Source organism: Gymnogyps californianus, chromosome 8 (genome assembly GCF_018139145.2).
Source record: "Gymnogyps californianus isolate 813 chromosome 8, ASM1813914v2, whole genome shotgun sequence".
NCBI classification, from domain to species: domain Eukaryota; kingdom Metazoa; phylum Chordata; class Aves; order Accipitriformes; family Cathartidae; genus Gymnogyps; species Gymnogyps californianus.
The window spans coordinates 7326357-7341593 of NC_059478.1; the positions used below are offsets into that span (position 1 = coordinate 7326357).

At 49.7% G+C, this 15237-nt stretch overlaps 2 protein-coding genes across 2 annotated transcripts in view; one reads left to right on the plus strand and one right to left on the minus strand.

Annotated features, from left to right (window-relative positions):
* RXRG (retinoid X receptor gamma) overlaps positions 1-4745 on the minus strand; it is a 40280-nt gene extending 35535 nt beyond the window's left edge. Inside the window, exon 1 of the mRNA XM_050900732.1 lies at positions 4649-4745. Within this exon, the coding sequence (XP_050756689.1) occupies positions 4649-4745 (97 nt within the window). The remainder of the gene's footprint in view (positions 1-4648) is intronic.
* ALDH9A1 (aldehyde dehydrogenase 9 family member A1) overlaps positions 1-15237 on the plus strand; it is a 533528-nt gene that overhangs the window by 498126 nt on the left and 20165 nt on the right. The window lies entirely within an intron of this gene.

Here is a 15237-nt window from a genome sequence, read left to right on the forward strand (position 1 = left end):
CCTGGTAATTACTGCCACATATGGATTTGCACAATTACACTCTGTTAATTGGTTATTACAGGCAAGCCAGACTGATTGGGCAGAACGGCTGGGCTTTAACCCCTTCGCTGCCCCCGGGGCCAGCCAGACACCAAGGCAGCCTTCCTCCCAAAACACTGCTGCATCCTCCTGTAACCTTGCTGGCTCCTATGCCAAGGACCAGCAAGCATAGCCCCCAGCACCCAGCCCGAAGCATCTTTGCTCTGATGCCTTCCTTTCAGCTGGGGATCCCAAGGAGACGGACCCAAGGGGAAGGAAGGAGTGAGCCTGCACCTCAAAACAGCCAAACTCTCCAGCCGATTTCATCTGCTCTGGGTTTGCAGCAGACGCACCACGTACTCCCCAGGGTGCTGAGGGACTGCAAACTCAGATCTTGTTTGTTTTTAGAAGGAGATCCAGATTCCTTGTGCACTTCGACTTCATGCCCTCAAGCCCAGCAGGGTTGGTGCCAACGAGAGGAGAATCCACCCCCAAGTCTCCCTCGGCCTCTGAATGCAGCTTCTCCGACTAGATTTGCAGTGTAATGCTTCTCTTCCTCAAAGCACTGAAAACAGAGGCTTTACTCTAGTAATAAATGTATTTATATAACTACAGTAATATAAGCTCTACCAAAAAGTACAGATAAAGCCCTTGTAAAACTCCAGACGGCATAGGACTTCTGCCAGTTGGGTGTGGAGGCAGCCCAGCCTCCCCACACCACAGCCGCCACCTCCGACACCCCTCGCAGGTAACGGGCCATCCAAGTCCTGGCCCCAAAACGTCTCGTTCAGGATCCAACAATGTTTCTGGAGAAAGCTCAGAAGAGGCAGGCCAAGGCGAGAGCGATTTCTGCCAGAATCGTGTCAAAGGCTTCCTGTTAAAAAGCCGTAACAAGAAAGCACACAAGAGCGGTGCAGAAAACCCACAGGGCAGCAGGGCCCATCTGAGGAGAGAGCTGTGCTCAGCAGCCACCGACATCAAGGACAGAGCAGGCATCAGCATCCTGGCACATCAGAGCCACCACGCTGCTGCTTGGCTTTTTCAAGCTCACGCCTACGTGATGCTCCTCCACAAGAGAGGGCACAGAGAAGCCTACTCCAGACAGTTCACATCACCAAGCTAGAGAAGACCTTACACGTTGTTGCTTGCAGGGCACAGCAATGCACCGCTACACCAGTCTGTGCCTCCCCATCCCGGCACATTCAGTTTTGCTCTCATTTGTTGCATTATTGCAGCTTCTCAGAGACTTCCTCTCTGCCCTCATTGCCACACACGTGGATGAGCCTTGAGATAGCACCCTGCTGCCCCATCCTCTCCCTTCCCTAAGGGCAGCCCAGCACCCCTCCCCAGAGAGGCAGCACCTGCTTGGCAGTAGGATATTGCTCAGCACAAGCAAGGGACTTAAGGGAAGAGCGGAGCGGAGCAGAGCCAGGCATCGCACAAGGCACGTGGCGAGGACTTTCAGCTCAACTTCTGCATCACCCCAGCAAGCTACTGCAGCAGAAGCAAGGAGAGAAACCAAGCAGGATCACAGCAAGATAAGAGAAATATAACTCCAAACCACCCTCTAGCCTCATCCTCTGGGTAAAAAAGCCCTTGGGCAGCCTACCTTGGGTTTTCAGCTGAAGGAGATCAAGAGGAGACTCAAAACACTTGCAACAAACACCCACCCACCCTTTCCTCTACTGCTATTACTGCAATAATGCCTGCTACAACACTCTAGGTCTAGCCTAGGAGAAACCTCCTTCTCATCAGCTAACTAAAGGGCTTTTACTGTTCCCTCTCTGCTACAAGGAGTAGGCCCAGCAGTAAAAGTCTTCTCCCTAGAAGGTCACTGGAGTTACATGAAAGTTGCAGTAGGATCTGTTCCTGTTGTTTCAGTCACCTGTGATTTCCCAGCTCCCTGACCGGGATTTCAATTTCTATTGAAATACAGAAATTTCTTTCTCATGCAAAAGCCAGCTCCAAGCTCACCACCTGAAGGGGACCATCTCGTCCATTGTAAAGGCAGCGTCTCCCAGCTCCCCGCGAGTGTTTTCAGGCATGCGTGAGCTTGTCTTTGAGGAAGAGAAAGGCAGGCTGGCCCTGCACCCATGAAAGGTTGCTGATCCCTCCTGTAAACCAATTGTCTCTGCAAAGCTCAGAATGAATCTTCAGAGCTGTCAAAGGGAAGATCGGGCCGAACCTGCAACCGTACTTAAAAAGGTCAGGTGGGGAAAGTCAGGATGGGAAGGATGCTCGCTTTATTGACAGATGCAGAGTGGAAGGGGCTAACCTGTGAGTACCTGCAAGCTGGTTTTGGCAGCACACGCTAGACTTCAACTCTGGGCTCTGTTGGCTGCAGCTGGTGACAAATCCTGTGTGGATCACTTCCAGAGAACAGAGTCTGGGGACTAAGCCTGAAACTGTGACTGAGGCTGAGCACCAGTCAGAGCTCTTGTGCAGCCTTCCTTCATCCTGAGGCATGAGAGCAGGCTGGTGGGATGGATGCCTTTCTGGCTCTTGTGACCCAGATCAGCTTCTTCGATCTCTGAGACTAGAACATAATTTTCTCTCTGTCTTTCACTTACATGCATACCTATTTGTTCAGGTTTCTGTAGGAAATGGAGCTGTCAGCATCCAGGCATTTGCTAGCAGTTTCTCATGTATAAAGTGAATCACTCCAGTAAAAAGCCAGGGAATCTTCCAAAACTGATGGAATTTGACCCAAACTCCCTTCTCCCTGGGAGCACTTTAGAGTCCAGATATGTTGCAGTTTTGGAGTACTTGTAAAAAATAAATAAATAGAATTTTAAAACATTACAATGATTCCTCAATGCCCCAAGTAGCTACAACAGGGGTTCTGCCCACACAAAAATGTACCGGGGATGTCTTACAGCCCTGCGTCCCCTCCCCACTTGCGTGGCACGACAGACACCTCGCTAGAACCGCACGGGGTTCGTGAGGGGAGCTGTATGTCGGCGCTATCAGCAGGCACAAGCCTCAGTGGCTTTTCCAAAATGCTTTAAAGTTCCTGCCTAGCTCTCAGTCCTGCCTTTTGCCAAAGTCTCCTTCCCCTTAGCCTGGCTCAGGGGAAGGATTTAAACCCACAGGCTCTTTGTCTGCCTCACAGGTGGTCCAAGCCCAGATCACAGGAGGGATTTGCCAGCCCCTTGCCACGCTCAGAGCTAGTATCAGCTCAGTGAGTCCCGGACACCAGCAAGTATGCCTTTGGGGCAGACATTAGCAATGGTAGGTGATAACGGACCCTGCTGTGCCCCACAGGCTGCCAACACACACTAAGGACAGCCATGGTCTGTGCAGCTGAGGGAAGGGAGGCAGAGAGAAGGGGAAAGCAACTTGTCTTTCCCCAAGCCAGAGCCAGCAAATGCCTACCCACTGCCGGCTACCTTGTCATCGCAGCATGCTGCCTGCCTGTTTGCACTCAGTTAACATCTCCTGGCCTTTTGGGAGCAATCCTTGCCCTCTCTGCAGTCCCGCCAGCCCTCTCATCTGCCCAAGACAGGTGGGTTTCAGTTCCCAGGGTCTGGCCCCTGGTACAAAGGTTACTTTGCGTCCGACCAGATCAAATCCAGCGTTGTGCCACTGGTTTACCTGATATACAGGAATAAGACAAATAGTGTATCTATCTGCTGATGCTAATTAAACTTGATATTGATATGGAAATGTGACATGTTTACTAAGAAAGCAGCAAGAGAAGTTGCTGTTTTAAATTTTATGTGACTTGGAAATATATAAAGGCAAGTAAATCTATTCCTTTTGGTCAGAATATTCCTATACATATATTACAAAGAGCTCGTATACAGCAGAGGTAGTGAAACACATTGGGTCAGGCCAAAACACAAACCAGGTTCAAAGGGATCTGAAATTAATTAGACCATTATGGCATTTTCCCAGTGGAATTCTTTCTCTCTCTCTCTCTGTACGTACACACACACATATTTAATATATTTGACAAAATCAATATTTATCCAGGGAGAGCTTCAGTTTTTGGAGAAACATCACTTTGTTAAAAGCAGTATTCTCATGGAAAATTCTTGACTAGCTTTACATGTAACTTCCACCTGTCCTTTATTAACCGTTATGAGCTGATCCCCAGAACTCCATCGCAGCCCTCACCTGTAAATACGGTATCCTCTTCCACACCCTGAACACTTTTCTTTCTCTCCGTTGCAGGAGGAAAGCACAGACTCACAGAAAACAGGTCTGGAAGAGACCTGGCAAGCTCATCTCACCCATCTTCCTGCCCCAAATCAGACCAGAGACCTTCAGGGACAGAGCTGCCACCTCCTTCCCCAGCCCATCTGCCCCATCACATCTCCACCACTCCTGCTAAATAGCTTTTCCCAGTGCCTAAGCTGAGCCTTCCCTCCTGCAGCGGAGAGCACAGCACAGTGCTACGAGGGTTTCTTTCCAAAACCAGCACGGAATTAAACTCCCATAAAGGCTCCGTTCCGTCGGCACCTATTGCTATAGGAGTAGCATGCCCAGGAGGCTGGGCAAACCCCACAGCTCTTGGCAGTGCCCACAGTGGCGTCCCGCCGCCCCTCCGCACAGCTGCCAACCCACAGCAGAGCCCGTGCTGCTGCTCAGCACAGCCAATTCGCGTGGGGTCAGGGCAAGGACTTACAGAAGTGAGGGAAGGAGCCCGTCTCCAGGGGATAAGGAGCCTGTGTGCCCGGCTGCATTTCCAACCTGCGTCCTGTCTCTTCAGCGGACTCAACCATGAAGGGAGGTTTGGGATTAGCTCTCTCAGCTGCGCTGGGCTGTTGGAGAAAGAAAGGAGTGTTTACACATTACAGAGCAGCATCCTCACGATCTGTCCTAAGTTACAAATTTACCTCCCAGACCTTGACCGGGGCTGGGGTTTCCTGTGTTTGCTCTTTGGGCTCCTGTCTCTTTGGAAAGCGGGAGATGTTGCAATGCCAGGGGGAGGGCTGGCTGCACAGGCTGCCTGGGAGAGGCCCTGCAAGGCAAAGGAGTTGGTCCGAAGTGGCTCTGCTGAGAAAGTGTCTCCTGGAAGTGATTTCTTTTCTAACCCCAGCTCCTAAAGGAACGAAACCAAGCAAACAACTGTCATCCTGTCTGAGCATCTGTCTCAGTTCTGCTTTCCTCCTTCTCTCTGCCAGTTGGTCTTTTTTCTCTCATCTGCAAGCCTACCCACTCTATCCGATAACAAACTTTGCCATTGAGAAGGTGGTAGTGTTAGCCACATCACCGCTGGACTCCAGTGGAGACCAGGCATAGCTGGCTTTTGCCTCACCGAAGCTGCCTGAGGACCGTGGGGGCAGGTGACAAGGGAGCAATGTCCTGTACGCATTCCTGGGCAGCGCCACTAGCTGCTTGCAGGTGACCTGGACAGACCCTTGTCTCCAGAAGGCTTTCAGAAGACAACCGGCCTGTGCTGTGACCAGTTTTTCTTGTGCTGAAGTTACAGCCCCTGGCTTTGTCCCTGAGCTTGCTTATCTCTGTTACACTCTCAAACTGTGCATGGGCATCTGCCTGCCTCTTCCCTCCGTGTTTGGATTTTGCCAGTCCTGATGGAGAAGACCTACAAGCAAACAACATTCCTCTCCCCTGTCTGCACTGATAATCTCGGGATCTCATCTCCTCTGCGCTCCCCTTCAGGCTGTGTCAACATCGCCGGGGTTGTGGAGGGCAGGATTGCTCTGACTTCACTGCCCCATCCCGTACACTGTGTGCTGCCCGGTGCAGCACAACCGCACAAAGAATATATTCCTCTGGGATGTGAGTCAGACCTGCTAGGGGATTTTAACCACCTCCCTCTCCTAGATTTCTCCACATTTACAGCAACAAAACATGCAGGTTCCAGAGTGCAGTGATCTCAAGACTTCTCCTGCCAGAGACTTTCAGAAATTGGAGCCTATGCATTGCTGTAATCCCCTCAGACCAGCAGACAGAGCATTGCTAAAGCCAAGGTGGGCCACACAGCCCCTTCCACATCAGTGCCAACTGCCGGGACATCTCCCACAGGAGAAACATCTGCAGGGAGTCCAGGCAGGCAGAGCTTGCAAGGGCGCTGAATTGCTGGTTTGATTTTGCTTGCATTTTCAGGAAATTCTTAATGTGAAATTGCAACAAATTCCTCAAATTCAAGTTCTCATGGAGCTGAAACCCTGCAGGGTAGTCTGGATTGGAGCCAGGAGGTAAGAAAAGAGACATGGAAAGATAAGATACCCTGTGCATCACCTCTGGGCCTCTTCAGGAGCCATAGAAATCCAGCATGCTCTCTCTGCTGTCTCTTCTCCCCACAAGCATTGCCCCTCTTATGTTCTTACACTGCCATGAGTAAGATGGTAGTATCCTAGACCAGACGCCTCTGTGGGTTTTTTTTGTTTGTTTTTACTCAGGAAGGACTGCCCAGCAGTCAGATCTCTAGTCAGGGACTCCAGATCCTCTTGAACCTGCCACTGACCTTTCAGATCCACTCAGGTTTGCCTCCCCAGTTCCCACAGACAGCAAGATTTCCGTGCCCTGAGCTGCAGTGCTTGGATCCCTGTTGCTATCCTTTTCCCTTTCTCAGACCTAAAATATCGCAGCAGCTGCCAGAGCATGGAGCCACTCCAGAAACGAATCTCCAGTGTTAGGTGGCACAGCTTTAATTACACGACAGGAGCCAGAAGAAAGGCTATGAAACGCTGCTCTTTCAAAATCTTAAACCTCCACTCGGAGCACTTTGCGCGGCTGCGAGCAGAAGTAGCAGGACATGAAGTCTGCAAGCACACAAAGGAGCCGAATCAATGTCCTGTTGATACAGCCTAGCAAAATAAGCTAATGATGGACAGGACTGCAGGTTTTCATATGTGAGGGAAGGATTTACAGTGATACCAAAGGAATTATTTCAGCCCCACAGTGACAATACCCACCCGCTTCCTTATTATATTTTATTGATCTTGCTCTAAATACATGTGGCTGGAGGAAATGATGCATAAATTACTAACGAGTTAATTTCTTGCTCCAACACAGACTCACAACAGCCCTTTGAAGGGGAACCAGGAAAGACAATGTGTGAAAGGATAAAGGCAATGAGACAAGCTTGGATGTAATAATCCCATGTGAATGATTATTGCTGCAACTAATGTAATCTAATAATGAAGAATTTACGCCAGATGTCCCCCGGAATATGCCAGGCAGACTCAGGATTCAGCAGTGGATCCATTTCTAAGGAAACCTTGTTAGGAGGAAAAAAAATGCCGTTGTCTGTTCGTCAAATGAGAGGCTGTAGACCTTTATAGTCAGAGTCGCAACAAAAGCATGCCTTGCAAAGCTTCCTGGGAGTGTGTTCATTAGGCCTGATGGCCAATTTGTTTTCAGGTGAAGTTTAAGATGTTGGGCTTGGCCTATAAAGCTCCTAACAGTCTAGGAGCAGCCCATTTCAGAAGCTGCCCCTTACCCCAAGCCAGAGCTGCCACCAGCATTTCCCCTGCATCTCCCTGGGGCAGAGAGGGAGCTGCTGGGAGGGCAGTCTCCAGCACAGGTGAGTGAAGAGTCGAGAATCACTTCCTTTTATTTATTTTGAACTTGCATCCCTTCAGCTCTCGCAAGGATATCCTAGACCAGAGCTCCATCCCCATCCCAGGGCACGACGCACCCCGTACACCCCCTTCCTTCTCACAAGCTGCAGCGTATGGGGACACCACGTAGCAGGGGAAAGGAAAACAGAGAGCTCTGCACCAGAGGTGCATCATGGCGCACCCAGGCTGCTGCAAAATGAGATCAGCTTCACCTTGGTTCATGCCATTTAGAAGCCCATTTTGCAGCAGGCAGGTTGAGCACAGGCCTGGCGGAGCGCTGCTGGTCATCCAGGTCTTCATGAAGACCTGAACTAGACCAAATTTCTTGCCCAAAGAGCAGACCAGAGTTGGGATGATTTGTTATTTCAGATCCAGCACCGAACGAATGTTCTTCTAGCTGAGGTACGAGGACAGCACTACCAATGGGCACTGACTTCCACGGCATGTTAGGCAATCAGCCAAACCAGAGACCTGACATCAACACTTCCTCTTCATTCAAAAACCCACATGAGCTAAGTTTACAAAACAGGCACAAACCACACTTTTTGCTCTCCCTCCCTGCCTCTGCTGCTTATTTGTCACCTCTTTGAAGGTATTATTTCGTACAGCCATTCCAAACACCTATTCTGGTCATGCTTTGGGGTTTGAACTGCTGTTCTTAATTCCTTCTTGTTAACCACTGTTATTTAAGTAGCTCTGATGGGAAGAAGGGGGAAGGGAAGCTTTAGCAAGACCCAGATCCACTAAAACACAAACCACTACATTCAACTTGAAAGATCTGTTGAAGCGCCATTGACTTAGTTGGGACTTAACAGCTTGTTCATTCGTTGTTTTTGCAGAAGACCAAGAGATCTCCACAGTGAACCTGTGTGACTCCAGTACTGAGTCATGGGCATGGAACATGGTTTGATTGTGTCAAAATCACAGCCGCGGTGCTTCTCCCGTGATCCTCCTTTGTCAGCTAGTTTGATAGCGTAGGCTGCTTGTCTATGTTGAAATCTATTTCACGGGGCTCTTTGATCTGTGCCTGTGTGCTGCTGTTTTGTTCTAACAGGCACACAGCAGCTCCAAAGGACTTTGCAAACAATAATACAAACATAGCTGCACTTAGGACTTGCAAACCCTGATTTTAGCCAGTTTGTATGTCAGACGTCACCATGCCTAGAAACGACTTACAAACAGGACCAAAGATCAGGCCTAATTTTAGTAAGCCTTTGGGCTTTGCATCCCCTGACTGTGCTTGCTTTGATGAAACATGATCATAGGATGAAAGAAAGCAAAAACCCAGCTGGCACCTGCTGGGAGGGCAGGGAGGGAGAATCTGGCAGACATGGGGTTCCTACAGAGATTGCCAACACTACTACACGTCTGTTTTGCTTTTTGGGCAGCACAGTGAATCCAAAGGTGATAAACATTTGGCTTGGCTGGCCAGACAAGATGTGCCCACATCAGGTACTGCACTCTCCCTCCTCGCTCGCTCGCATCTCTGCACCTCTCAAGGCGGCTCCTTCTGCTGCGCTTCAAGTCTCCAGCCCCTGCGCTTCAGAGAGGATCCAGGCTCTGCTGGAGTGAAACACATATGTGGGAATAGCTGCTCCCTTACAAAGAGCAGGCTGGCCGGCTGGGCTGCTCTATACCAGACATCTGGACAACTGATTTCAAATTTCAGTTCGCAGCAGAACACAAGGATTGTTGTTAGAGGACATCTTTGAACCTCAGGAAACTTTGAGGTATCTGTAGTATTTTTAGGACAACAGCTTTATTTACAATTCAGTGCCATGAAAAGACAAATGTTTACCTAAAGTGGGAGTGACTTTGTTCTTCAAATACTTTCAGTGAGGAGGAGTGACTCTGAAGTGAAAAAACCTTGCTGTTGTCTGAGCATCAAAAGAGGTTAGTAAAGATTCTTGACTACCCTTTCTCTTGGTCTGAAGCCCTGAAGAAAGGACTACAGCTCTTTAACCAAAGAGCATTTAGAGTGTTCTCTTTTCACCAGTCAGGATGCAATTTCTTTCTATAAATATCTAGTGGTTTTACTGTGCCATCGAACATGCAGGTGAACTGGCTCAATACATTTATCAGCCGACCACCTGCAGCCTGAGTGACTCATTGCCCCTGCAGCAAGTAACATCCTCTGATGGAGGACAGGCAGACGAGTCAAACCGCTGGGTTGTAATAACCCTTGTTAGCTTTCAAAACCCATTCCTCACCCCCACTCTCTCTCCAGAGAAGCCTACAGCACCTCTTCGGAGGGGTGGGCTGTACATCTAGGCAGGAGGACCTGCACCCTGGGCCCACCAGCTGGATTTTATGGAGGTGGTCTGGCCTGCTGGGCCCCTCCTGGGAAGGAAGGGGCTGCTGATAGCATTACCCTGTCTGCACTCTATCACAGGGACCGGTGCTTGCCTGCACCGGAAACAACACGCTAGGCAAACATGCAGACCTTCGTGGAAGCTACAGCAATTAGGTTAATTAAGAGCTGGGGCGGTCCCATATGTTTTCTGATCTGTTGTTTTTTAGGTCCCCTATTCCACCTGTTCCCACAGCATCCAAACACCCTGAAGGCTTAGATTTTCCCACTCCAGACATGGGAACAGAAGGACGGCTGTCCCAGATCAGAGCAAAGGCCTGTTTGGCCTCGTATCTGGCAGCAGATAAGAGAGGGCAGGCGGATAAGAACAGGACATGTTGTCATTCCCCTGGTACAGGTCCTCTGCTCTTCCTGGGAAGGTCCCAAAGCTCTTCTCTAAGGAGTTCAGTATCATTCTGTCACCATCCCTGGAGGTATTCAAAAGACGTGTAGACGTGGTGCTTAGGGATGTGGTTTAGTGGGACTTGGCAGTGTTAGGTTTACGGTTGGACTCGATGATCTTAAAGGTCTTTTCCAACCTAAAGGATTCTATGATTCTGTTTTAGACACAAGGTAGAGGCATGAATTTCCCAGACTTAGCCATCAGCAGTGCTGGGAAATTAAACCAAGAGCTCATTTTTCCAGGCCACAACCTCAGTGTTAGAAGAGCGAATAGCCCCAGCTTGGGATTTCTGAAATAGCCAAACAGATTCAGACACCAAATCAACCCCGCTGTCCAGGACCCCTGCACCCAAATCCCTGGGGTTGCTTGGAGCGTCCCTGCAGACGTGGGGTGCCACTGCACTGGGAGCCACCCAGGTTCCTCTCAGAGAGCCCCTGCTTTTTGCACGGGGTGCACAGCACCAAGTTCCACCTGCAGTATCGCTCACAGCCTGGGACAGGGGTTTGGAGTAGGCAACTTCTCAGGGCTCCTCAGATCCTATTTCCTAGGATCCTCTGACAAGTTCTTTCCTCAGGTGCAAGCTCAGGGAGAAACCTGCGCTTCAGAGTTAGCTTTGCTCATTGCAAAGTCCGGGGGAGCCCATGTTCCCAAAACTCTTCCAAGACAGATGGTTCATCCTTGCACAGTGCATTTCTCTGAAGCAGAATCACTTTCTGGAGTTACACTTCAATGCTGACATGAAAGCAAAGAGTATCTGTCTGCTGTTTCTGACCATCTCCATTTCCCCTGCTCACGCAGGAACATGAATAAAGTGCTTTAAAATGCTTTAGAATAAAGTGCCACGGAGTCTCCATCACCAATTTCTGTCACCAAAAGGCTGACCTGCAAGACTTGCTCCCGCTTAGTAGACAGGGAAGGATGTTGCGAAGGGTCATTCACCATTTAACGGGCTGAGAACCAAAATCTGCCGTGTGTGTGTGCAAGGAAACAGGAAGCAAATGTGACAGAACAAAAGCGTTGACTGACCCATTGTGTGGGTGCGCGCAGGCGTGCGTGCGCGTGTGTTATTAGCTTCATCTGGCAGCACTTGAAACGCTTTTGTCAGCACCTAAAGGAACTGCTTCTGAATTTAAGGCAGCCAAACGGAATGAATTGCAGTCTGGAGAAAAGGGTGGTCTGTGTCTGACTTCTTTTCAGCACTTACATGACTCCAATGAGCCAGGTGCTTGATTGTAAGTAATTACAGTTACTTTACAAGAAACTTTTTATGTCCAGTATGTTTTTAAAATCCGGATTTTAAACTCAATCGTAGGAAAGGCATGGATTTTTTAATGTCCTGATTGCTCTCCTGGCACATCAGCTGGGATTTTATACCAGAAGCAAAACCCTCTATTTGGGCAGGGCAAATTAAACGGGGCACTGAATATTCCTGAAGAAAGAGCTAATAGAGGGAAAAGAAAATGAACCAGATCGATCTGTACTGACCTCAGCAGTAATATCCTGCTGCCCCAGTTCAAAAGAGCAGAGTGACAAATGCATTCAGGTGAATGGCTGGCCTGTCTTTAGTGCAAATAAACCACCAGCCTGAGCAAACTCTGCATGTCTGAGTAGCGGATGCAAAATTCACTGTGGCTTTACTGACTGCCCGCACAATGCAAACTGCCAGTCTTCCCTCCAAGGACACGTGGCGAGGGTCTCTCACCTCTACCCTAAGCCCTGTACCCACCAAAAAAGCCAAGGAGAAGAGCACAAGTGGCAGGTGAGAAGGGTCTTGCAAAACAGAGATGGAGCTGTTCTTCCCTCCAGGAAAGGAGGAAGAGCAGTGGAGAACGTGGGCTGTCTCCCTGCTCCCTCCTGCATGACTTCATGATGACTACTTCATCACTGTCAAGTGCTTGAGCCAAATCCTCTGCCTTTAGTTGCAAGAGGTTACTGAGACAGGTGAGCTTTTCTCCACAAGTGCCTTTGACAGAGTAGAAGAACCTCTGCTACGTCTGGTTGTTTGCAGGGGTTGTGTTGGTCAAAAGTGACTTGCTGTGAAGTAGCGAAGATCTTCTCCGTTCTCTGACAATGACCCAGCAGTTTGTAACTCATCTGCAGAGCTTTCCTCTGCTGCCTTCGAGGCCCATCCAGATCGGACTCCGCTCTGGGAACAGCCCCGTGACACAGACAGCATACCCTGCTCTCCACTCAGGGACCAACCTGGGGTCCCTGGTACCAACTGAGGCAAGGGAGGAGGAGGCAATACAGTGAGGACTGGAGAGGGCCCTTTCTCTCTATCTTAGGATAGGGCTTTCTAGGACTAGCCCCACTGTCTTTCTGCTCAAACCGTATCATTTCCCCATGGGATATCTTGGTAGCTCATGTGAAGCCAGCATTTCACCATGTCTGATTTTTATGTTATCTATCTGGATTGTTTGCGCTGACATGAGGTAAGGTGAAGCAGGGACGTCGCTGTTTCATGCAGTGTGGGCTGCACTGTATTTTCCTCTTGGTTTAGGCCAGGCTGGGCTTGATTTCCCAAGATCCCAAAATGAATACATCCTGTCTGATTGCAGCCCCTCCTTTCCCAGAAATCATCCCGTGGAATAAGCCCTGAACAAAGTGTTTCCTGTCTCCCCTTTAATCTTTTCCTTCCACTCAAGTGCTCTATGACCCAAGGCCTGCTCCAGAAGGCATGGATTCAGTGCAATGCCCTCTTTCTGCCCACTCAGAGGCTGTCAAAAGCCCAAAAGGACAGCACTGGAGTGCCAGAAGCAAGCAAGTCACCTGCAATTTCACACCTGCCATCGCTGCTTTCATGGCAGCTGGCGAGGCGAGAAGTTGATGAAGGTCCCACTTGGCCCAGGCTGAAAGTCAAAGCAACTGTTGGGCTTTTCAGGCAATGTCCTTCCCTGAAGTAGGAAGGCAGGTAGGTAGCAAACCTGCTGGCAGCTGCCCGGGGGCATCTGCTGCCTTGCTGAGGAGGCATTTGTGCTTTTTGCATGCTGTCCTGTTCTTGGCAGCAGCTTTCTTGAGCTGGAAAAAGCATTGGCCATCATCAGCTGTGGAAACACTTTCTGGGCTGTGGATTTCTTTCTCACCACTGGAGCCACAGCTGAACTGTGTTGGCCAAGTCTGCCTCCCTTCTAAGTGCGATTTAATAGTGCCAGGTGAGTAGCAATAACCATCCAGCAGGTTTTGACTCCACCGGTCAAATCTAACCTGCAATTTTGCTTGTTTATCCCTAAAGGCGTGCATGAGAGAGTCCATAAACCAGGATAGGGAGCTCCATAGTACAATTGTGCAAATGCTGTGACAAGCTGGGCTCTGATGTCTGCTTTTCTGCCCTCCACGAAGCTTCTGCTGCCCACTACCAACAGGAGGATGGCCTGCCTGTCCATGGGCAAGCCCGTGCTGTATTTCTCATTTGATGTGAGTTATGGCTCCCAGGTCTGTCCCTGACCGAGAGCTCACCACAGCAAGAACCAGAGGAATCCAACCAGGAGTAAGACTCAGGACAGAAACCAGACTCACAGAGGCTTGAGTATGTTGCAGTCTGGCCTCCTGGCCCTAATATCCTCTGACAGCTCCCAGAGCAGGAGCTGAGCAGGTTAGTGATTCGATCACGACACCAACTCCTGCGGGAGCTGCTGCTTCAAAGTCCCTGCTGCCAGTCCTCAGCAAAGCACGCAAGGAGCTGCTAAGATGTGCAGTCTCCAGAGCCTGTAGCAGTGACTTACCTTTGTGAGTGAAGGCCAAACGCTGGGTCCAGTCCAACCCTTGAAAACTGGAGCTCTGGAAGGCAACTTCAGCCAGGCCCTGGTAAATGACTGCTTGTTTGATGGCTAATTGCTTATGAAAACAGGAGGCACAAACCCAATCTGGGCAGGTCTTATACTGGCCATATCACCAAGGGCCACAGAAACACCCACCCCAAATCAAACACTACCTGTCTGTTTGAGACTAAGTGAAATTTTGTTTCTAAGAAGTCCCCTTCTGTCAGACTGCAGATGTAAAAAGCTAAAGCCACCTGGGTAGCTCAGTTCATCAGGAATTTGTTAAGTTACGCCACAAAAACCATTCACTTGCCAAGCAGCAAACACGCAGAGCTGTGAAAGGACATGCGTGCCTCCCAGTTAATGTCACCTTCACAGCTTCCACAGGTCATGGCACAAGCAGACATCCGCTCCGAAATAAGATGCCAGGCAAAACACGGATCCCATTCTGAACAATGCCACAGGCCCAGGGAGAGCTGAGGAATTTAAGGGAAATGGAACAACAGGAAATAAGGAAAGTCCCTCCAGCAAAGACCCTGTGGCCCTTCGGTGGTCGCACAGCACTGTACCATAGGGAGGAGTGACTCAATGGAGTTACTAACTGACCGCCTGGCAGCAAGCATTCCCATGACCACTCTTGCCAGCACAGGAACTCTACAGATAGCAAACAATAGAAGAGCTGTGTTCACAGGCGCTGCGACGGAGACACATCCACCGCAAATAAAATGACTTCCTGAAGATCCCAAAGGCCTAGATACACCATGCCATCATAACTGGTAATGCGTATCCTGAAACAGGAAAACACAGTGCCAGGAGAAGACCAAGAATCAAGCAACCTGGACAAGCACAGGCTAGGGTTTTGCCTGTGCCCTGGACTACCATTAATTATGAGGATAGATGTAACCTGTAAATCACTGCAAGGAAGGAAGTCCCCTTCAGGGAGTCTTTGTCTGGCCTAGGGGATATATGGGAGAGAAGATTAATCCCACCCAAATGCGGTCTCACTCCTGCTGCCTCTGGAAGTCACAAGGCATGAAGGCTTGGGGAAAGAGAGGGGATACTTTTATACTCTCTTTTTGCCAATAAAGCCCCTGTAAGATCCCAGGGAAAGCTGCTAGAAGCACCAGCTCCGGTCAGGAAAGGAGAAGCTGGGCTGCCCTGACTGCAGCAGGA